The sequence below is a fragment of the Trachymyrmex cornetzi genome, unplaced genomic scaffold (assembly GCF_001594075.2).
Source record: "Trachymyrmex cornetzi isolate Tcor2-1 unplaced genomic scaffold, Tcor1.1 scaffold58, whole genome shotgun sequence".
Taxonomy (NCBI): domain Eukaryota; kingdom Metazoa; phylum Arthropoda; class Insecta; order Hymenoptera; family Formicidae; genus Trachymyrmex; species Trachymyrmex cornetzi.
In genome coordinates, this window is record NW_017299893.1 from 342353 (window position 1) to 367710 (window position 25358).

At 34.3% G+C, this 25358-nt stretch overlaps 1 protein-coding gene and 1 pseudogene across 5 annotated transcripts in view; one reads left to right on the top strand and one right to left on the bottom strand.

Annotated features, from left to right (window-relative positions):
• The window catches only part of LOC108766383 (uncharacterized), a 29666-nt pseudogene extending 23298 nt beyond the window's left edge, over window positions 1–6368 (bottom strand).
• The window catches only part of SERCA (ATPase sarcoplasmic/endoplasmic reticulum Ca2+ transporting SERCA), a 60788-nt gene continuing 40224 nt past the window's right edge, over window positions 4795–25358 (top strand). For 2 of the 5 annotated variants that reach the window (XM_018515658.1, XM_018515657.1), the window contains exon 1: window positions 17923–18040. In XM_018515658.1, coding sequence (XP_018371160.1) covers window positions 17923–18040 — 118 coding nt within the window. Of the gene's footprint in view, window positions 5092–8925; window positions 9146–15894; window positions 16202–17845; window positions 18041–25358 lie in introns of those variants that run through there. The other 3 variants (XM_018515654.1, XM_018515655.1, XM_018515656.1) reach the window with 3 other exon arrangements.

Genomic DNA, 25358 nt, shown 5'->3' on the forward strand with positions numbered 1-25358 from the left:
GGTCGGTCTTTCGACAGGCCGACGGTGTTCGTGAGTGTTGCGGATTCAAGGACTGCCTTCCGTCAGCTTATGGCGTATGTTTTCGTTATGTGATAAATGTATATTTTCTTGGTCTTTTGATATTTGCATATACACGTCACAAAATGTATTATACTCGATAAAGATGAATTTCTTGCACGAATCAATTTAATTTCGCAGACTAGAAAAGCATATGGAAAGAGCACCTCTTCTATATATATGCACGGTAATATAAGATTTGATAATCGAAAATACTGTAAGTAATTAAATATTTTTTTAATTGACGATTAACTCATAAAACATTGACACTATGAATCAGTAAAGAGAAAAGTATTGACTGAAAAGTTTAATAAAAAAATTGCAGGCAATTTCTCGTCACCAATTAAAAATAACATAACATTAATATTATAATTTTGCACTCAACAATATAAATGTAAATATTAAATACATGAAACATTAATAAACATTTCAATTTAATATCATAATTAATGCGCTCTAATTACCGCGCTGACTTCTATTAGCCTTTTTGTTTACCTTTATTTTAATTATAAGGAACTCTGTTAATTTTATTGTTATTGTAAATATAGCACCGCGTACACTGAGAGAAAAATATTTGTAACTATAAATACATATTACTATAATTACGATTATTATTGCTATAATAATAACAGTAACTATGTATATAGTTCTAGCAACAAACGTATATAGTTGTCAACCTAAAATAACTATATATAATTATAGTTATTATAACCATAAAATAGTTGGAATTACCATAAAAATGATAATTTTTCAACTGTTAGTAGTATTAGTAATTCCAACTATTTTATGGTTATAATAACTATAATTATATATAGTCCTTTTAGGTTGCCAACTATATACATTTATTGCTACAACTATATACATAGTTACTGTTATTATTATTATAGCAGTAATAATCATAATTACAGTTACAAATACAAAACATTTTTCTCTTAGTGTGGTGTTACATAACAGTTACATTGTTGAGTGCGATATTATGTAGATGTCATGTCACTTTTAATTGGTGTCGACTGGATGATAAGCAAGACTTATTTGTTACGAATATATTTAACGCTTTTCTTGAGATTTAGAATTAAAATGTAAATTGAAGAAAAATAACATCGACAAAAAAATAACCATGCAGCAAAAATTGTAACTAATACATGTCAATTATACATTCCAATATTGAGAAAACAGACTTGTCACTGCAAGTATTTTCAGAATACTGTTACTGAAATGTAATCGCCAATACCGCACGTTCATAGATGTATTTAAAACAAACGTATTTGCGGCACTAACTTTCGCGATAAAGCGTATATGGCACCGACATGTTTATCCAGCGTCCAGATTTGCCCGCTGCTTCATCTTTGAAGTATATTGCGACGAAGAGTTTCTTCTCAGAAAGCATCCGCCTTTATGACACACTTTTTCGCACTTATCTCCCGATGTCCTAAGCGATCTATTCTCATCTTCTTATTTCACAACGAAAGATTTTGAAGAGTTTGTTCATGTCAATTCGTTATTTATATTACGCCTTTCATGTACCATGGAGTAGCCAGCAGACTTATATTTTTGTATAGTTCATTGCTGATTATTCAAAATGGAATATAATAGAACGTGTTTTTCGTTATTAGAGGGATATTTTAAAATGGCCGTACTTTCACGCACATCCATACGTAATAAGATTCTTAAATCCAGAAGATTCTAGCATAAACTGAAATATAAAATAAGTAATTAAAATAAAATATAAAACATAAAAAGATAACAAAATAAAATAGATTTTATATAATTTTTACTTTTGAATATAATCATCCGTCATTTCAAGATATAATGTTTTTAATTTTACTATTATAGTTTTATCATTTCTTCCCTGGCGAAAATAAAAATTAGAGCTTAAGTCGAGTGTATAAAAGGAAGAGTAACAGAAATATAAACGAAGCTTCTAGGAGGCAAAAATTGAGATAACAAAATGTAAAAGGCGTTTACGCTTCTTTTACATTTCGTTACCTCAACTTTCGTCTCCTAGAAGCTTCGTTTACACTTCTTTTATTCACCCCTTATACATTCAATTTATGCTGCGATTTTTATTTTCGCCAGAATTTCTTCCCTGACGAAAATAAAAATTAGAGCTTAAGTCGAATGTATAAAAGGAAGAGTAATAGAAATATAAACGAAGCTTCTAGGAGGCAAAAATTGAGATAACAAATGTAAAAGGCGTTTACGCTTCTTTTACATTTCGTTGCCTCAACTTTCGTCTCCTAGAAGCTTCATTTACACTTCTTTTATTCACCCCTTATACATTCAATTTATGCTGCGATTTTTATTTTCGCCAGAGTTAGACATTATAATCATACTAGACATTATCTTTAAAGCATTATAAAAATCATGACTGATAGAATAAGATAAATATTTAACATCAATTGGTATCTTTGTACACCACTTTTTATAAAAATTCCGTTATATCTAACAATTTAATTTTTTTGCAACTTCAAATAAAACCGAGATAGATTAAAACAAGCAATTTTGTGCGACATGATCCTGACGTTGTCATTAAGAAGCGAAACTGGGACAGTACTTTGGTACTAATATCACGTATGGTGCCATTATCGTCTCGTCATGTTACATCACAGGCTTGTGCAGCAAGCCCGTGGAACGCGATACTGACGTGGCGTGCGCGAGATAACCGGAGGACTTGGCAAATTCGACGAGGCACACGCGATACGAGGGATATCTCACAGGCGCAAAACGCGGGAACGCGGACGGGCACTCGTATGTACATTAAATGTATTTGAGATTCGAGAAGCGGGACATTGACCCGTCTCTTTCTCCCGTATTCTCATTCGCGTCTCTCAAGTGCTTACACTTGGAACGTAGCATGCCATTGCTACTGGGAGATATGATAATTCGTTCATTCGATTCGAGCGAGGGGTGCGTCTTCTCCCTCAAAAAAATAAAATTATGAATCGTGCATTATAACTCCAGCCATGAATTTTTTCACTCCCACGGAAATACACTTTTTAATATGTAATCCCTCATTCTCATCCTTAGAGAAATCTAACACTGACTAATTTAATACTGGCTAATTTAATACTGAAAGACGCTGATTAATTACTTATTTCAAGTCTTAAATGCATTGCTGTTTAGTACTTTTAGTACTCTGAATGCGTAATTAGTTACTGCCTTTCTGTAATAAATTGGTCATTACGTTTCTGTAAGAATCAACGGTCCTTTTATTAAATTAATTAAATTAATTCCTTTTCAATTAATTTATTTAAACGATTAAAAATGGGTTATTCGTATAACGAATAACATCGAAACTTTATAGAAGGATAACATTTTACGTTACGCGTAAACATAACAATAAATGATCTCCAACAAATGTACGCTAATTACATATTAAAAAATTTGATTGTGTTATATCTCTGTTACGTGTGTTTACGTCTGCGAATGTAAAAAACGATATTAATTATAGAAAAGAGCAGACAAGAAGATACTAACATCGAAAGGTATAAAATCCTTGCACAGAGAGTGCAGGGCGATGATGAGAAAAGATCGATGCTCGCGAAGAGCAACCTCGATCGCGTTAATGCGAAAGATGAAAATGGGATGGCCAAAAAACAAATTTCCCAACAGAATGCTCGCGGTGGATTGTCCTCGAAGATGTGCCTGATATCGCATTTGGACATCCGCCAATCGGCTATTTTCGTTCTTGAAGAAAACGTGAGCCTTGTATAATTCTAATAAGAATAATGCTTGAGAGCGCAGTCGAAGCGGAGTTACGTATGTGTATTTATAGCTGATCTAAACGCGGTTTGGTTTTCTAAAAGACACTCGATCGATTCGACAATTTTTATTTTGGTACACTTTTTATTTTATTTTTAAGATTCTAGATAAATGGAGTGACAGACGTGTCGAGAAACTTTATAAACTTCTATATGTCGGTGTAAAATGTTTTTCTAATGACAACGCATTTTTTAAAAATTATTACATAATACATAACATCATCGTTGACATTGAAGAAACTTCTCAATTTTATTTGTTCCTTCAGGAAAGAATGTAGGAAGTAGTAATATTTCAAACTCGCTAAAAATAATACATTAGAGAAATCGTCCTAAGGCAGAAGCACGAACGATGAAAAATGGCCGAGTTTATTTGGAATGTGTGTGTTCACATAATACTATCTTCCGCGTATAAATAAAAAATTAGAAAAGCTGTCTACAAATCAAGAAAAAGATTTCTGTGGAAGCAATTATGATATATCATCGCGTCTATCTATCTATCTACTCGGTCATTTATTTTACAGATATCTTGTTACTTTAAGAGAAAAGTAAAATGTTCCACCCTTATCTTAAGAAAGAAAAAAAAATATATATTCCCTCCTTCTTTATTATAGCTCTTGTACGGTGTATGAACGGCCGGTGTGGAAACTATTTCGAGATATTTTCTTTTCTTTTCCTACTTATTCCTTTTATGGCGAACCAAGGAACCATAGATCAGCACGCTATGCTGTTGATGGTCAAAATATGGTAGATGTACTTTTAGATCGACGACGTTTAAGTCGGATGGCACTGTCTCTCCCCTTCTCTCCTCTTTTCCCTGCATCCCTCTTCCACTCTCAGCTCTTCAAATTCGAAGGTTAAACGCAAAAAAGCGACGACGACATCCACGGCAGCCGCCGGGGCCACTGGCTTCCGGCCAGAGTTAGGTTTTCGTTGTCTCGCCACCAGGTAGCGACGGCTACGGACTATTTAAGTGAATTTCGCGGTCGCTCGGTGCTTCGTTTTGTTCAGCAGCGCAGGCGTTACCCCCTTTTGAATGTTTGTTTGTTTCGCTTCCCTTTTGCCGTCGCGCAAACGACTCTCCTGCACGTCATAGAGGGCCCAGTCGGAAGCGGCGCGTCGACGAACGACGATGCGCACCGAGGAGTAGTGGCTCGAAAGGGAAGAAGAAAGGGAGAGAGAGAGAACAGTGTGAAACGGCTTAAACGGGGGTGGTCCACACCCCCCCGCAGCGCTTCCAAGTGTAAAAGTTGAAGGATTGAAGACAGAAGCACTGGTAAGTCCCCTCGTCGCGCAACCATGGTGTGCAGTTGCATAGTGTTCTTCGTGTGACCACGCGCAGTGACGAATCCTCCGTTTCCGGAATGAAAACCGCGGGAGGATCGAACGTAAGTGTAGTGAGAAGCCAAGAAGGATTAGCCGTGGAATACCGTATTATTATCGTGATCGATTCTGATTGTCGTGAATAACTTTCCCGATTTGCCAGCGACGGGCTGCATTGGAGAACGCAGCTTTATGGTGAAAATTGCAAAATTTCGTGCGTCGACATCGCGAGATTCAGAAATTCGTAAACGCGGCAGTGATCGCTCTTCATTTATACTGGCGGTGGCTCGACTACTTTTAAATAGCTAGCCAGACGAGAGGTGTCTCTAGGACGTTACTCCACCTTGTAGTGACTCTACTGATATAGAATTGCATATTAATTGTGAATAGAATGTTTTCTTTTGTCGCGCAATATTCAGAGATTTAAAACTGCGTGATTTTATGAACAGAGTAACTCTTGTTATGTTACTATAGAAAAAAATATATAAAATTTCACGAAACATAAGGAAAAAAATTGATTTATAAAGAAAAATATGTTTTTATTGAAATCGCGTTATTTTTATATTTGCTGTTTGTGTAATTTTACACACTTTTTTTTACAATGCGAAATGGAGACACAATTTCTCTTGATTAATTTGAATAATATTAAATGAATAAGCAAATGCAGAAATCACTTTAGAGTATTGATTTTCAAAGTAAAATGTTTTAAATCAACGAATGTGAAAATATGTGAATATTATCGAAATCAAAGGCATTGCAAATTTTTATATTGGACACAGATATATTTCTATTTGATTTTATCTTTATATAAAAATTGTCGCTCGAATTTACATCACAAAATATTTTATAGAAAATTTTAGTGGATTTTTCATAAATATTGTATCTTGACCATAAGTATAAAATATCCTCAATTTGTTGCGTCATCTTGGAAAAGACGGAAATAAAAACCAAAGAAGAATTAACAAGGAATTTAATTTATAGAAATAAATATAAAATATTAATATTTTAAAATTATAAAAATAAATATTTTTTTCTAATACAACTGTTTTTATTTTATTTTTTGTTAGCCATAAAACGTTTACATCAATTTGTGGGGATGCTTTATATTTATGGCCCAAGGCTGTACGGCGCGTTTGAAACATTTGGAAATAATGGAGCGAAGCTGAATTAGAAAATATACATGTTGTTATTTAAAGAAACATTGTCAAAAAAATATTATTTACAAGACATTGTTGAAACTGATGTTATCCTATAATTAGATAAACAAAAAAATTCTTATCGGTATTGCCTCGGGTATTGCGTAATGAAAATTACATGAAACGAGCGGTACGAGCCGATTCTGTTGCATTACATGTGTGTTGTTTTACTGCGTGGCAATATAAGTACGCGGTTGCATAATAAGTGCTTGCAAAGCGAAGTCCGCAGATTAAAAGCGTGTCGTTCCGCAGTAAATAAAATATTTTAACGCGTCTCGCAACGCTCGCGCTAAAAGTTCGCGTATTCATAAAGCGGCTCGGTGTGCATTGAGAAAGTCGATAAAAATGTCGTAAATCCGCTTAATATTCTCGATCACGCGTAAAACCCGCGGCTTTCCGACCAGTAGGTACGTATTACGCGACCTATAATAACTAGAGCCAAGAATTCGTTTTAGTTTTTGTAGGTCACCGCCACATCCGCGCGCTCGAGTAAAACAATTTTCGCGAGCCGTGGAAATTATCTCGACCCGCGACGTCGCGGTAATTTGTGCAATCCTGAACTATAATTAAACATCGTTATAAAACACCGACCGGCGAATTGCGCGCTGAGGGAGAGATACTCTCGATAAAAAAATTAAATCCGCATTTAATAAAAGATAACACGTGTCCACGTGCGTTCAGCTTACCTACGACACGTTAAGCTTACCAAACGTATTACTAAAAATGGGCAATTGTAATATTTTAAGCCCAGAAAAATTAACGCTTTAATACTAAAACTTTAATGCAACACATAGATAGCTGTATCTGTTTTTTTTTCTCTCTCGCATTTGAGAGCCTCCCGAGTAATTTCTGGTCGCTCGTTACGCGCGACGCTATTTATAAAAATTTCAAAGGCATTCTGTTATCTTTGGCGATGGGTCCGCGGTTGAAATACGTAATGGATGATTTCATATCGTGTCGTAGGGAATGCGTTAATGCGTGCAGCATCCGTAATAGTCGGGTATCGAAATGCGTTTATGCGACCGCATTGCCATATGGTACCACGTCACAATAGCATAACATAGATATATCGACATTGCCATTAACGTTACAAGAAATGATTTGTCGAGCGGCGACTGAGTCAAGTCAATATTGCAGTTAGCTTCTTCATAAAGCAATTCATCACAAATCAGTCTTTTCATTTAAGGAACCACAAATTATTTCGTTAATTTTGAGATGAATTAAAAAACGCAATGCATTAAAGGAGTTTTTAAATTTTTTACGGACGTAATTAATTTTATTAACTAATCATAGTAACTGATCCGGATAATAAAAGATCAATTTTTTAAAAGTATAACATCGATTTTGTCTGCTAAATTTTAATTATTCCTGAAGGATTTGTTTTGTTTTAAAAAAGAGGTCTGATCGAGCGAGACAATCGTTTACAAAGCAAATTATTTAATATAGCTGGGACAATCGCGTGCAATTTTTTACATAAACGAGAGAGAATATCGGTTTCCTTCGAGAGCGGATAATCCAACAAAGCGGATTACCTCATCCCGCGTACCTATGTGAGGCATTCGTCACATATAACGACGACCTCTACTTGTTTGCCAACAAGTGCAGTACGTTTCTTATCCTTATGGCCCGTCCAACATGTTGCATCTCTCGTCTTCAAATAGATTCCACCAGTCCACTCACTCAAACCGTGACCACAGATCTGCTTCTCCCAGCTGCGCTTTTCGCGCTTTCCGTGCTTAAAATGGATCAAATATACTTATATCTATAGCAGAGAAACTGGCCCTTGTTATATAAAGGGGTTCATAATTTATTTGATTAAAATTTCAGATAATCTTTTATCGTTATTCTGGTGTTCAAATTTTCTTCAGGCTTGAAAAGATTTTAATTATATTATATGAATATTACGCATATATTTATTTCACGTTTTGGAGAGTTAATTTTATTATGCTGACAATATTATGCACTTAAATTTTAGAACTGGATTCATAAATATCTTTACATTTTTTGTCGGCCTGAATAACTCATTATTTAAATAATTTTTGTAATTTAGAGTATTCATGCCTCGACATTTTTCATTAAAGCTTAAAGCAACCGTGGATATATTCGAGAAAGTTCGTGCATCCTCTGACTTATACAATTAGATGAAAGAATAATCGTATAATCATACTCGGTCTCATACTGCAACCTCGGCGAAGGAAGTAAAAGCAACTGTTGAATAGTTGATTCAGCAACTGTTGAATACTTAGTTTATAAAATAAATTCAAAAGAAGATAAGCTTTTTTGAGAAAAAATCCGATTTAAAACAAATATGTAAAGCTGAAACTTGTATACGTTGTAATTAAGATATTTTACGTGCGTAAAGAAACGTTTTCGAAACACTATCACCCCTTAATAGCTCATTCTTATATGGGGCGAGAATCGAAAAACCACCCCAAGAGCGTCGTAGTCCTTGGCGGGACGCGCGGTGGTGGAAGGGGAGGAAGCGATGCCGAAGATCGGGAGAGCAGCAGCTCTTCGAGCTGATCTCTGCCAAAATAATTAGGAAGCCGTCGTCGAAGACGTGCTAAAAACGTTCGCTCGAGCGAGCGCGATTTGGCCGGCTAGTCGCGTCCCGGGCGCTCGAGCGAGCTGGTCGTCCGGACAGTGTCCTCGGCAGAGAGCAGAGAGCAGCGGAGTGTCGTGGTGCCGCAATACCGCGACCGGTCGCCGAGTCCGTGTCGTATCGCGCGGCGGGTGTCTGCCCTTCGGCTCTCCGAAGCCGATCTACCGTGGGATTGCGACCTGTCGAAGGGGACAGTCAGCGACGAGAGGGTTAGTTTTGTCATTCGCGATTTCTCAATCCTCCACCGCGATATTCGGGCTTTCGGTTTGTAAAATAAAAAAAAAGCGAAGCTTCCTCTACCCAGTTTGTTGTAATACTCTCTAATAACATTGAGTGCTTTTCATTTAGTGACACAAGCGTAATTCTATCTTTCTTTGCTTTCATGAGTAACAAAGGCAGAACGATATTTGTCTATTTGTGTCGCCAAACGACAAGTATCTATGATGTAGTTGATGTAACAGTGATTAGTGAATAATCAAGTAAACTTGTCAAATTGATCGCACGTGTAATTGTTCGATCGGATAATACATGCACAAAAAGAGCGATTTTGCTGAAGTACGAGTTAGGTACAGATCTGAAAATATAATTTTGTTGGATTATCAAAATAATTTTCAAATTTGTATCTAAATTTTTAGGTATTTTAGCAAAATGTTGTTTCCATGTAACTTAAGTTTGTGAAAAATCAGAGGTCATTGAGATTTTTGCTGTTCACGTTCTGTCACAACACAGATGTGGTTTAAAGGGAAATTTAGTGAACGCTCCAAATCTGTACTTAATTACGTTGAAGAGTGATTTAATTAAAATAACAAAACCAAAATTAATCTGGGCTAATGAGAGTCAGCGCGGAGGGGGGGGGGGGGGGGGGGAAAATTTTAACAAATAAATTTATTACTCCATTTGATGTGCTGATGTCTTCTTTAAAGTCTTGAGAAATCATTGAACTCATTGAATGTTTCGGTTCTCTTTGAAATCTTCTTCAGCAATATTCTTAATCTATATTAGATTTCGCGAGCGGACAAGATGATTTAATTAACTTTTAGTGCACTTAATGATTTTCGAGTCTTTTATTACACACAATGAATTGTTTGTGTCCTGAGTTAATTTTAATATCTTGCACATATAAACAAAAATTATTATTGATTCTTGTATATATTTTTACATCTTTAAAAGATATTTATAAAGTGGTGTATTTAAAAAAAAGGAAATCGTAGAGATCATTATTTAGATACCTACTTTTGTACTTAAATAAAACAGATGTACGAGACACGAATGACCCAATCGTGTGTACTAACAAAGAGTTAAACATACTTACGTCTTTAATTAAAAGACCCTAAAAAATTAATTCTATCTGTGGCGAAAAGCAAAAAAATCTACAGGGTTTTCAACGGTTGAGGGTTGAGTTGCTCGTCTCGATTACATTGCTTCGGATTTGTGCTAGTCTTAGAATGTGAATGAGAATCCCGTGGGAGATCCGTATGTGACGTGTTAATTAACCGCTTATCAGCATTTTAGCGGAATTGTTTTGCTCTGACAGTGTTTTCCAGCTTTCAGTGTGAGAAGTTGACGTGCAATGATTACGAGGCGTATCGTGAGAATCAGATACAACGTGTTTAATTAATCACTTTGGCGGGCTCTTTGTTCTCGAGTGTTATCGTGACTTTGCGAGGAGGTGCAAGTGATCAATGTATACATGTATTGAATAGCTATGCAGAATCTTATAGGAACAGTATATACATGGCCTATCATTGACATATCAAACGCTTCGATATTTCAGAAACATGGGAATCACGCAAATTTGACACGCGCAATTAAATATTTTTTTATGTCAATCGCATCGTGTTAATTTCAGTTGACAGAAATATGTTCAATCGTACACAGAAAAAACGGTTTTGACTAAACCAAAATATCTAAAAATTTAACAATGTTACAGATCTGAAAATAATTTTGTTGAGTCATCAAAATAATTTTGTAGGCACCTCAAACATGATGAGCAATGCTGCAAAGAGTTTTGATATTCTGGCAATCAATTTGAACAGTCTGCATAATTAATTTTATGGTCTAAACAAAATTGTTTTCAGATTTGTAACTAGCTAAATTTTTAGATACTTCAGCAAAGCTGTTTTTCCGTGTAGGAAGATAGTGTGAGACTTACGGATAATTGCCTGTTCGTTAACAATTTTAACATGCGTGTCATTGTTATCTCGGTGGCACAAACTTAATGCAAAATTACAGAAGATTATGGAAAATAGGTATACTGCGATGTTTTAAGCTTCAAGCTTTGGTAAAAAAGAAAACTGCATCTATAAAAAGAAAACTGTCAGAAAAATTGTCAGAAAGACTTATCGCGTGTCAAAATTCGGTAGACATACGACCTATGTTATCCCTCCGTATAACGAGCGAACATCCCTAAGATTTTTTGTGTCCAGAGTTCAAAGACAAAAATCCAAGGGATAGTATAAAATACATCTAAACAATGTTTAAAATATCCGGTAGCTTTTAGACGCATTTCAGACATCTCTTGGAACCACGCCAGCGAGATCTTTGGACGCTCTTCGTTCCGACCGTGCCGTCTCGAATTTGCGAGTTAATAAGGGAAGTTAAAGTCCAATAATTATGGGGCGATGAAGAGTCGGATAGAATCAGTCACGAGAGTTACAGGCGGATGCATTTAGCGTGTGCTCGTATAAATATTTCGCGGCAGGCATAAATATCCGATGAAAAGGAATTTCGCGGAATGTAGTGAAAACGACCTTGAAAATAAAAGCTCGCCGAGGAAGTTCATTTGATTTTAATTGATGGATTTCTAATTGTAGAAAGATAGCGTGAGACGCGAAAAGAACGGTTTTGATGAAGTGACTAAAAATTTAGAAAGAAATAAAATTGAAAATAAGTTTGTTGGACTATGAAAAAATAATTATTTAGGACGCGCTAAAACTGATTGCTAGAATGTCAAAACTTTTTGCAATATTGCTCATCATGCTTCAAATTTTTACATAATTATTTTGATAGTCTAATAAAATTATTTTCAGATCTGTAGTTATTTAAATTTTTAGATAGTTCAGTAAAATATTGTTTCTTCTGTGTATGGATAACAATTCTGAAGCGCTTGTTAACAATTTTAACGAGCATTACCATTGAATATGTTATCTCGCATAGAAAGAACGATTTGTTGAAATATGCAAAAATTTAATTGGATACCGATCGGAAAATAATTTAGCTGGACCTTCAAAATAATTATATAGAAATTTCAAGCATGAGAAACAATGTTGCAAAAAGTTTCGACGTACATTCTAATAATCAGTTTGAGCTATATAATTATTATGGTTATTCAACAAAATTATTTTCAGATCTAATTAAATTTTTGATATTTTAATAAAATCTTTCGATGGTGCAAATTTCCATGGAAAATTAATGGAGAATTACCGGAGATTATGGGAAAACAGAATAGATCCAAAGATCGTGTGTGCTTAAGTTTGCTGTTAATTCGAAAAATTACCTATCATCGTATTCTCGGTTTTTCTTCGACAGGGTCTGACTGCTTTAATCGACACTTTTAAACTTGACTCAGATTTTAAAATTGCGTTGCGTTTAATTGCGTGTTTAAACAAGAAAAGAAATTTGAAAGAAAGATTATTACAAATTTTTCATTCTAAAATTCCATAACTTTTGCTAATTTCTAAACAAATTTCATGATTTTCCTTGATGGTTTTAACAATACCTTGAAATTTTTTGTATTTCTGATTTGAACAATGTCAAATATTATGTTGAAAGAGCAACTTAACATAGTAATGTAAGTCATTATTAATTTATTGCTGATTACTATTAATTATATTACTGACATTGCTTGCATTTAATTTTTAAGTTCGTAGTATTTCAAAACTGACAAGAGTCTATTCATATCAAACTTCTTTAAAGCAAAACAATTTCCATTAATTTTGCAGGAAATTTTTTAAAATTCCCTGACTTTTTCTGGTTTCTCTGACGAAGAGAAAGTTTACAATTTCATTGATACTTCTATGATTTCCAGTTTTATAGCAACCCTAAAAATTCAATTGAAGGGAATTACATCAAAGGGCTCATTCATACATTTCTTTTCTCGTTGCACGGGAGCTGTAATAGAAGTTGTAAGGCCGATATTTCATTTGTGCGTTTTTGTCGTAAGACAAATGTGTGCAAGACAGAGAGGTCCTCGGATCTCTCTATCCTATAGCCAATCAACACGCAGGAAAAGCTTTCCTGCGTGTTGATTGGCACGAAAAGTCGTACGATAAAAACGCACAAATGAAATATCGGCCTAAGTCTTAAATCGTTGATTAAGAAATTGACCAACCATAGTCGAATGGGAGTTACCACATCGAAACGATCGACTGTGACTGATCGATTTCTTACGACTTAAAATTTATGACTGCTATTGTAGACCTTGTATTGTCATCTTGTACTTCTGACGCAATTCATCATTCCAGTAAACGTTGCTTACCTCCGGACTTGTTTATGCCGCGCGGATATAAATAATAACTTCATCGTGTGTCACGTCGGTATTAATAATGCGGACCGTTCGCTTGGGATTGTATTAACATTTCGTTTCTCGATGAAATGAGATATTCAAACCATTCGTCTCATTGCGAAGGAAAAAACCAGCTGGACCGCGTCACACTATACGTAAGAAATTCTCGAAATAGATTTTAAAAAAAGAAAATAAAAAAGAACTAACGAAAAAATGTATTTTTAGAAACTTCAGGTCCGTTCGCATTGTTTGCACTTTTTGCACTCAGATTCCTTATTTTCTCTCTTTTCAATATCGAATACATATTTATCTTGTTTTAAGTGCAAAAGTTTTTGAGGATTTCAAACAACGCGAATAAATCTTTTGTTCATCATAATTCTTACAGAAATCCAATTTAATACTGACAAATTTAATACTGAAATTTAATTATTTCGAGTATTAAAAGCACTGTTGTTTAATACTTTTAATAATACTCAAAATAATAATTAATCACTACTTTCCAGTACTAAATTTCTATAAGGGAAAGCAACGATCTTTCACGTTTTTTTTACGAAGGATCGCGTTTCGCGAAACGGCGATTTCGGAGAACGAGTTAAGAATGTATTATACACATTTTTTTTGGCAAAATGGAACAAATTTTCCTATATTGTATGAAAAAGTAATACAAAAAGTTTTACCCGCAATTTAGAACCTCGATAAAAAATTATTTCAAATGAAGTAGATGTTTTTCAAAAAAATTAAGATATATAAAACAAGGAAACTTTATTTAAACTATAAAATGGTATTATTATATATAAGTATTGACCTCATTGAATTATTTCATATGACCCTTAAATATATTATTCTTAAATATATAGATAATATTAACCTTATTGAATTGTTTCATATGATATTTATTTTTATGTGGAACGTGCAATTTAAGATGGTATTCAGTCTATTCTTGTTTTAAAACATACTTGAGTAATGTCTTAAGGTGTTAATATGACTCTCTGATTGGCACATGACATCTTAAGACTGTAATCAAGACAATTTTAAATATAAAAATTGACTATGAGAATACTTACCCTGGTGAAAAAAATTTGTCAGAGTTTGTCTGAAAAATATAAAAAATGACAAATTCTAACAAATTTAAACATTATTATCGAAATTTAAAAGTATCTCATTTTATCTATAACTGTCCAAATTTGTACATTTCGACAATTTTCGGAAACATTTAGAACAATTTCGGACAAATTTTTCTACCAGGGTAGTCATTTTTCAAGCGATTATACTGCAGGCGGTCGATTGTGCACCTTAAAATGAGACAAAAATGACAAAAAAGAGTAAATTCACCAGTTGATCAATTAAATTACGAATATTCCAGTAAATTTGCTCACTTTTACAATTTTCACCTCGTTTGAAGATATACAATCGACCTCTTGATACGTCCTTAAGAATTCATTAGGCCAAGATTGTCGTCGGTCAACAATCGTACAATTGGCGGCCCGTCGCGGTTACGTAATGGGAAACACGCCGCGGACGGTCCCGTCACCGGACGGGCGTCTTAAAATACGCGCCAAGGAAATAGCCTAGCAGAAGCCTGAAAATAGCCGCGCATCGCGTCACGCGTCGCTCAGCCAATGGCGTCGCTCCACATGCTCAATATCCGCGAGACGCGCCGCGACGCGTGTCGCCGCTGGTCGTCACAGATGGGCGTCGCGACGCCGTTCATCGGGACGTCGCGCTCACTCTTGTACTCATCGTGATGTCGGACGTCCCGGAAACGACCGCGGGTTCATCTCGACGGTCGTTCGATCGTCAATAATCGACCGCCGCAGACTCGCGCGGGAAACGCGATCCGTCGCGGCGTGCGGCGACGCGCCTGTCGCTGACGGAGCGCGCCGCCAGGCGGCGCTGACGCTCGTGCGATGATTCGTCTGATTCGCGGTGTCAGTCTCGCGGAAGCGGAGGTCAGGTTGGCAAGTCGTTCGCGCTGGTCACATTGTCCGGGGAAAATGACGTGCGTCCCGTGCATCCGCGCCTCGTGATAGCTCGCGCGTGCAGCGATTCGCAATTCGCAAGTAGGAACGGCAGCAGCAGCAAGTAGCCAGCGGGTAGTAGCAGTCAGTAGCAGCAACGGCACGTCCCTCTAGTAGTCCCTCGCCTCGTCACACGTTTTTCTCCTTTTCCTCCCTCGGTCGCCTGCGCGCGCGCGCGAGACAGTGACACGAGTCGCGCGTTTTGTTCCGAGAGTGGAACGTGAAGTTCGTCGCAAAGTTTCGTCGTGGATAAGCACGCGCGTCGCCACCGCCGCCGCTGTCGTTGCGCGGCTAACCTAAATATTCGGCGGCCGTAACAGAATTTTTTCTCTTTCTCTCCCATTTCTATCCTCGTCTCTCCCTTCATCGCTCTTCTCTTTCTCTCTCTATCCCCTCCCGCAGTCTGGTTTCTCTCTATCTATCTCCGTCTCTCTCTCTCTCTCTCTCGCTCTCCGTTGACACGTCGTCATCAACGGGCAAGTCGTGCCCGTCGCACGTCAACGCGAGTCACGAACCTCGGCGAGGATATACCGTATAGTTCGAGTGTGAGTGCATGTCGCGCGGACACGTCGCGCTCCGAGCAGTGAGTCGAAACCGCGGTGGAGTGCGCGCCGCGCTTCCTCCGTCGTCCTCGTCGCCGTCGTCGCCGTCGGCCCGTCACGCGGACCTACCGTCGCGTTTCGTTATTTCGCACGGAGGCGAAACACCGTGGGACAGTCCGCTGCGTCTCGACGACACCTTCGGTAGTTGAAGTTCATTTTACTTCTCTTTCTCTCCCCCCCCCCCCCCTCTTTTTCTTTTTCTCTCTCGCTCTCGCTTTTTCCGCGTTCATTTCTAATTTGTAACTTACGTGGTACTCTTGGACGAATTTACGTGGCGAGCTCCCAGCTCGAATTCTCCAATCAAAGTGTCGCATTTTTAGGAAGTTTTTTTGTTAGGACACGTCATAAATTGGCTTCTATAAAACCTCGTTTTCCTTCAGAAAATTTCCTTTCAGCTTAGTGTAATGTGACTGCTAGTATATTCTAGCAAAAATATCGCGGAATATTCAGGAATTTTCTACGTCTTGGACTGAAAATTTTGTATAAGTTGAGAGGCGTACAATTTCTTGGTTTATGTTAAATATAATCTATTTTTTGAATTGTTATATTATTAGGATTATATATATGTATATATATGTTCATAAAAATTGTTGAAAAAGTATTAAAGTCTATGAATTAGACATTTTTTTATCTGTGAAATATGTGACGTTTAACAGATAACTGGATATTTAAGAGATAACTGGATATAATTAAAGAATGTGTCTTACAAGAAAATATAACTCTTTTTTAAAAATTAACGTAAAATTAACTTGAAATTCAAGTCATTTTACATTTGCATGTATTTAAGGTCAAATTTCATCATTAATAATGTCATAAAATTGTTACATTTATTAATAATTATAGACGCAATTGTTAATGAAAAAAATTAGTATAGATGTTCTAACATCTAAAAAAAAGGATTTAATTCTGTGGATATTCTGAATAAAGATTATTTTCTTAATTTTTTTATCTCGTGACTTGATATTTTGAGAATAAATGAAGACAATATTGTATGTTTGAAACATTTGGCCCCTAATATATATTACATATAATACATGATATATACATACAATGTAACGATAAAGTAATGACAGTTATATAATAATATACAGTGAATGCAAAAAGTATTCCTACAGGGGAAATTTATATAACAAGACGTTAGTAACAAATAAACATTAATTAGCAATTTTTTACGCTGAATACGTTCTGTCTTAATATAAACAAAAGAACTTCACGTATTTTCGATCTTCGAATTTAAATTTCTTTACTGTACGAATATTTTTTGTGCGTCCAAATAATACAATTTTTCATTTTCATGTATTTTTAAGATAATATACATTAATTAACACACATGTTTTTAGGAAAAATAATTTTGAGAATAATTATACAACCCTGTTCTATTTTATATTAATAAATTGCTATATAATTAATGTTTATTTTTTAAAAATATGTAAGATTTTTTAAAGAGATATCTCCCGTCTATCAATAATTTTTGCACTCACTGTATATAATATGTAATAATACATTCGACTGAATAAGTCTGAATAAGGATTAAGTACGGTGTTTAGAATAATTCTTTTGATACATTCAGTTTATTCAATTTGTCAACTATTTCATTCAGAACGGATGACCTACTATTCATAAAAACTTGCTGATTGTATAATTTGTGCTGCTTTTTTTTACTCGCGCTTTATTTACATCGAAGTAATTCTTTGATGATATTCTGTTCTGTTATTCTCTTTATTATTTTCGGTACGTGCAGCGTAACGAACATTTTATGTAACAAATAATTTTGTTTACTTTCAGAAATTGTTAGTGTGAATGAACGTACACGATCATCACTGAGAGGATAACATTGGTGAAGCATCTACGAAGCAGTAACCATGGAGGACGGCCATTGTAAAACTGTGGAAGAAGTGATAAATTACTTCAACGTCGATCCCGACCAGGGACTAAGTCCCGATCAAGTCAAAAGGAATCAGGAGAAGTATGGTCTCAACGGTGAGTAATCTTTCTTTTTCATATATTTAAATTTTGGAGCTCTTGATAAATTGTTCGTTTATCTAACCGCCAACTAAACGATCTGCTCCAAAAGGCGCATACAATTTTCTTAATGTCACATAAATTAACATAGTAAAATATTCATGAATTATTCGCGCTTAAATTAGGAATTAGGTCGATTAGTAAAATAAAATTAAACAGTGAAAGGTAGTCTTGCATTTTTATTATTCATTCTATCCTGTGAAAACTCTTTAATATACATTACGTATGGTGAATATTCAATACATTTTAGTATTACTATTGCCATTCCTTTCAAGTTTCCTTATCTACGCTGAATTGGCCATTTTTTTTTAAACTCTTCTACAATTAAATTCTAAAATAACTTTTTGCCATTTAGTGTATTTGAAACTTACACAAACGTGAAGCTTGTATTATCAATTGGCGATGCGGTTCTCCGATCGCGTTTGTATTTATTCAAGAAAGAAGAAATCTCTCGTCTTCAGAGTACTTGAGGAATAAGGAGGATGATCACTGCCAATGGTGGCTGCGGGATGTCCTGTAGATATTTATGCGCTATTACGCGTAATTCGTGCGGCACGGAAGCGATATCGTGGCGCTTGCGGAAATAACGCGCGTCCATTCGCCGCCGTGGTGTGAGGAGCACGGGGTAAAAGTGCCCTTATCGGTCTGATACGTCGCGATCGGCCGTGTGTGTGCCACGCGTGTTACTTGTCCCCACCATCGGGAGTTACCACCGCCAGCTGTTGTCGCCTTCTCATACACGTGTTCAGAGCCGCAGTTTTCTCCGAACGATGATTACGCATGTGTCGTTCGATTCCGATCGTAGGAGTCTTTCTATTGTCTCGCCATTTTTACACGGAAAAAACGCTTTTAATGAAGTATCTAAAAAATTAGCTTGATACAGGTCTGAAAATAATTTTGTTGGGTCATCCGAGTAATTACGTAGGTTGCTCAAACTGGTTGCTTGAATTAAAAACTTGTTGCAACAATTATTATCATGCTTGAGATTCCTACGCTTTAAAGATTATCGTATAGATTTAATAGATAGACGATTGATGTAAACACCAGGGATTATTACAAAACTGGAAATCAGGGAATTGTGTTAGGGAAATAAAAAATTAGAGAAATCAGGAGAGTCAGAAAATTTTGCAAAATTTTCTGGAAAATTAAAATTCTTGACTTCAAAGAAGTTTAATATATACGTCAATATGTACGTACATTTTAGAATATTATCGATTTAACAAGTAAAAATACAAGCAATGTTAGCAACATTAATAGTAATTTACATTGCTATGTTAAATTGATCTCTCTCAACAAAATATTTAACATTCTCCAAATCAGGAAAATATTTAAAAAATTTAAAATATTATATTATATTATATATTGATAGTAAAAAAAAATCATGAAATTTTGTTTGAAAATCAAAGAAAAGTTATGAAATTTTAGAATAAAGAATTTGTAACAATCCTGTATAAATCCACATCATATTGTTATATTAACATCAACACAGAATTACATAGAGAATTATATAGATACATGATTTTAAATTTACATCGATATTTTTTAGAGTAATTATTTTGATGTGATTCAATAAAATTATTTTCTATCTAGCTAAAGTAGGTATTAGCAAAATTGTTTTTTCCGTGTACATATATCTGAAACGTAAACCACATTTGTATAAAGTATTCTTTTATGTGCATAATATACATAAATAATGGGAATGAGCAATTGACGTTTATTCAGAAATATCTTTAATCAGCATCTCAGGTAGTAATTTGTCGAAATGTTTCCTCTATCACAGTCATGTGTCATGAGATTTTGCCTATATTTAGTTTTCATTAAATTGAATTACCATTTATCAGTACCGTGTACAGTAATTTGTATGTCGGTCTGATTTCCACTTCATTTTGAAGAGGCTGCTTATGACGCGGGTATCTGTCGATGGTTTACAATATAATATACTAAACAAGTACGTTTAAATCATCGGCATTCCAATTTCCGTTGCAGACAAACCGCTTAATCGAATCGCACGTATGTATTTCGGGAAATGCTTCGAATTATGCTGACGTCAAGATTCAATCGCGCTTGAGAAATAATAATTCCTTTGTGATAGCGTCAGAACTTAATCCCTCCCGATAACGCGCGATTATTGTGGTTAATTAACACGTCAATCAATGACCATGACAAGTATATTGTGATAAAAGACTTATTATTTTAATTATACTTATTATTTTAATAAATTTATCACTATAAACATATAATTTTTGGTGACCTAAAAGTCATAAAAGAATGATCAGTATAAATTACGTCGATAATATTTGTAAAAATTTCATGTGATAAAAATTATAGGAAATACAATATATAGATTTATTTAGAAAACTACAAAAGATTGCATTAAATATAAAAATAAATTTTTACTTTTTTTTTCTCTACAGGATTAACATATGTGTTATATAAATAATTTAAAAAGTAAAAATAAAAGCAAAGGTTGCAAAATTTTATGATAGAAATCGCTTTATAATCGCTCAATACTGCTTCATAATCAGCTTTATACAGAACTCAATTTTAGATTTTTTTTCGCACGTTAAAATATAAATTATAAATCTACATGCGACTACATGTAAATAGGATATTTATTATTTTAGCTTCTATGTCAAAAAGCTACTTAGTTATAATTTCTTCTCTTGATCTCATATCACATGATTAATAACTAATTAAAATTCAATAGCTAAATATTACTTAAATCTACATTCTTTTATGTTTTGTATCCTAAGTTTCACGATTTTTCTTATCAAATACCTCACACTATTTTACATTTTTACATTTATCTGATTATTGCACAGTTTTTACGCAAAATTCTGGCACTTTTCTTTATTTTCATGTTCTTTATCTCTCTTACTAATTAATTCTATACAATGCCTGAATTCTTATGTCTATCCTCCGTCCTCTTCTTCAACCCTCCATTTCTCTCTTTCCACAATTTCTTTAGAAGATTGCCTACCTAAATCTTCATTCCATGACTTACTTCATATTTCCTCTTTATTCTCACCTAATTCTAGCTTCTCATCTTATGACATTCTTCTACATAATGCTCCGTATATGCGACTATATCTGTGATATTCTGATTTATTTCTCCGCAGAGTATGACGTGCTGCAGAGAATATTTTTGATCGAATATCGATAAATTCGAATTAAATTAGGAATTGAAGTGACATAGTTGATTGAACGAAATATCGACACATACCGTTGCATTTTTCGCTTCGTAATTTTTGTCGATTTAAAACAAAGGCTGCAAATCCTCTTCGGTGAATGCGTGGAGAAAGGAGGAGCAAGCACGTGTCACGAGCGGTTTATTTTCGCATAATCCGCTGCCGGTTAGCGCTCGTCGAAATGTCGGATGTTCGCCTCGGAGATTAAGCGTCGAGAATATGCCAAGATGAATTATCGGTGCGACTGCCTTATGCTATATGACTGTTCTCTCCTTAAAGATTTCCGTGTGAAAAAAATGAGTCCCAAGAATTTATTATTGTACTTATTTTGAATCGAAAGCTTATATATTATATTAATCTTTAAGTTGATAAACAGAATGGCACAGCATCCCAGGTATATTGAGAGAAAAATTTTTAGTATCTATTTGTTACTATAATTATGATTATTACTGTTGCAATGTCAGTAATAATAACTGTATGTGTAGTTCTGTTAATATAAATATATATTTTATATATTATTAAAAATATATGTCATACTATAATTTAACTATAACTCATAATTATTTTTGGGCCAATCTTATTTCCAAAAATGACTATAAGTTATGTTTAAATTATAACAATTATGATCATTTTTACAGAATAGTAGCTATCATTATAGTAATTTTTTTTATTGCTAACTATATAATATGTTTGTTGATAAAATCGTATATATACTTATTATTATTAATATTAAAGTAACCGTAACTATAATCATAGCCACAAATATTAAAAATTTTTCTCAGTGTTAATTTTTTTAAAAATCTTACTCTGGAAAAGGAAAATAAAAAGTATTGTCCAGAAATCTTAGGCTAGTATTAATACTGCATAATTCATTCTTGTCCAACACCATCTTAAATAATGTCTGAAAATGCTAATACGGTTCTGTTATTTTTTTATAACATTTTAAGACTGTACTTAAGATGATCTTAAGTATAAGAATCGACTATAAATACCGATTTCTCTTAAATTTTTAGATATATAACTAATCTAAATTTAATTATAATATAAATACCAGTAAAAAATATAACTATAAAATTAAAAATTTTTTAGGCGTTTTGAGCACTCCAGTTACCAACTTGCATATTTTTAAACTTGCTATTTAAAGGTTAATGGAAGTGAAATAAGTATTAAACATGACTTTCTGGACTTCAATCCTGTTTTATGAGATCACTTTTGTCTAGTAAATTGCAAGATCGGAAAAGAAAAGAAATATGACAAAGAAACAAGTGACAAAGTTATTCCGCGTTGCTCGGAGTTGTTTATTAGTTCTAGTGCAGTTCGTGATGTGTCGATTGAATTCATCGTCTTGCAGAAGAAGAGTATAATCGCACACAAATGCACCGCATTGCCGCCCGGGGATTTCGGGATTATTCGCGTGTATATACGTAGTAAACATTACGCGGAAATTATGGCGGAGCTACAAAATAGGCGAGTGCGCGGCGAAGTATCGTCTTTCGTTTACGAAAATAAAATACAGTGAGCAACAAGTTCGCCTGCGGAGTCGAATCTTATAGTTAGACGTTATCTAGCGTGTCCCATCGCTATTTTGACGCTCCTCTGAAGTTCTTTGAATTCGCGACGTGATAGAATTGTTTTAAATACACCTGGTGTTTTGTCGTCCGTAACACTCTTTTCCACACCTGTGAATTTTTTTTTGGCTGAAATTTGAATCAGTAACGTGGTTCGTTTAAATTGTAAATTTTTAGCAACGTGAAACAGTTTGTTTTACAATTTTATTGGAGTTACTTGAGCTGGTTGAAGAGTTCGATGAAAATTTAACTCTTCACAGATTTGTAGAGTTTGCAGAAATCGTTGTTTCAATTTTTCTCACAATATAGTTTTTAGAATTTTACTTTACGAAGAACAGCCTCGACCGAATATGGAATTTTTCCACTCATGTATGTTTAATCTTATCAATCGATTTTCATTTAACATCTATTATTTATTTACATTGTCAGAAAAAAACGCTCTTTCTATTTTCTAAAATTTTTGAAGTGGAATCTAATTTTAAAGAATGATAGTTGAGCCAGAGAGAGAGAGTGTTGGAAAAAGAGTTGCATAATTGTCAATTTTTAAGAGTGAGATTTCACTCCTTACAGTTTACAGTTATAGAATCTATTCCATTTCAATTTTAGAAAGTATGAATACTAATTATTACGATAATTACCATCAAGTCTCAGTGGTCGAAATAGAAACTCCGCACGAAATTCGGAAGATCCGAGTTTGAGTCGGCTATAATATTCGGAGATAATATTTTTTGAAATAAATTATTTTACAGTTTTTAAAATGCTTATTAGCATAAAATTACGAATAGCTTTTATGATGCTTATTTGCATTAATGATATTAAATAGAAAACACAGTGAACAGTAATAATATTAATGTTAAATTGTTTGTAAATTGAATTTGCGATATTACTATTTTGGCTTTGGTTTAGAACTGCGTTTCAAGACCGACAAATAATCGGCGCACAGTTTGCTTGAATTAGAAATTGTACAAATTCACAAGAGATATTGTTATAGGCATGAAGAACCGTCTTGATCAAATATAGCATTTTTTATTCATGTGCATTTAATTTTTACAATATTAAAGTCCAGGAAAAAATCCAGTAGTTTTATTGACGACACGTTCCGCGATATATTAATCATAGAGTAGGCTGTAATTACGGCTATAATCGCTGTATTTTATTCTCGCGGGAATGCAGAAACATTATTCGATAATCGATTATTTACAAACTTGCAGTAAACTTGTTTTTGTGCATAGTAACATAATGATTGAATCTGTGTATGCATGTTTGTAAAAAATGCATATTCTACAAAATGAAATTTACTCCTTTCGAAATAGAAATGTCCATTAGAAAAATTGTGTTATCCTATTACATAAATGTCGTTGTTCATTTCTGATAAAAATCGCTATGAAGTCTTATGAGCGTTATTATTAAGTTTCACGAGCTCTTAGTTTCGATCGAATAATCGATACAAAGTGTACTATGCAGCATATTTGTTATGTATGAAATATTAAATAACAGAATGGCACCTGTGCAGCGTGAATAAATTAAATATTGATACATTTCTGTACCGAATATTTCGCGCGTCAAACAACCTTTAAGATTTAATCTTGAAAATTAGTCTAGACGGAGGGCAATGGACGCCCGTAACGTTTTAAGGTTCAGATCGATTCAGTATTACGACCATGCTATACTGTTGCGAGTTTGATGGATAGCATAACTCAATTGCACGTGGCCGAGCGTTGCGTTTGGCAGGTTGCATATAGTCTGATGGCTATATAATCGACGCTAATTGTGTCAAGAAGAACAAAAAACGTAATCTCATAAACTTGATTCGTGAGCGATGTCGATTTTCTCTTGATTGGGAAGATTTGAAAGCACCGATTTAGTGCAGTATTTGAAAAATTTACGCGCGAGAACGATCTTTTCTAGCGAGAACGATCAAAAAGGTTTTGTTACATTTGATTGTTATTATATAGTTTGTCTAATGCCCAATTTTTTCACCTCTACACAGTAAAAAATCGTGCGTCCATATGTAGAATTTTTCTTGTGTTACCACATTTTGATTATTACTTCAATGTAAAATCAACATACAACTGATATGTTATTGTTTTTCTAATATTTTGATGTGTTAAATTCTCCTGTTAATGTCACCTTTCTAACTTAACAATTGCGTATGTCAATTAAAAATGGAATATTATTTTGAGTTTTTTTAACACAATTGTTTCAATCAATCTATATATCTCAAAGTCAATTTAACATCTAAGAATTTTTTCATTCACATTATACGAACAAAAATGTTTTATTAACATTTTCTTACGAGTTACTGCAACTACTCTTCTATGTACTCTACTTATTTTATATGTTAATTTTAAATCATCCCTAAAGTCAAAATAACAAATATAAATGTAAAGTATCGTGTCAATTATTTAACATTACTAGTTCGTTAATAAATAACACAAAACGAATGAGTTACTTTAACTTAAAATTTAGAGTGGATCTCTTGGGACATGTAAAAAATGTTAAAATTAACATTTTCTTTTT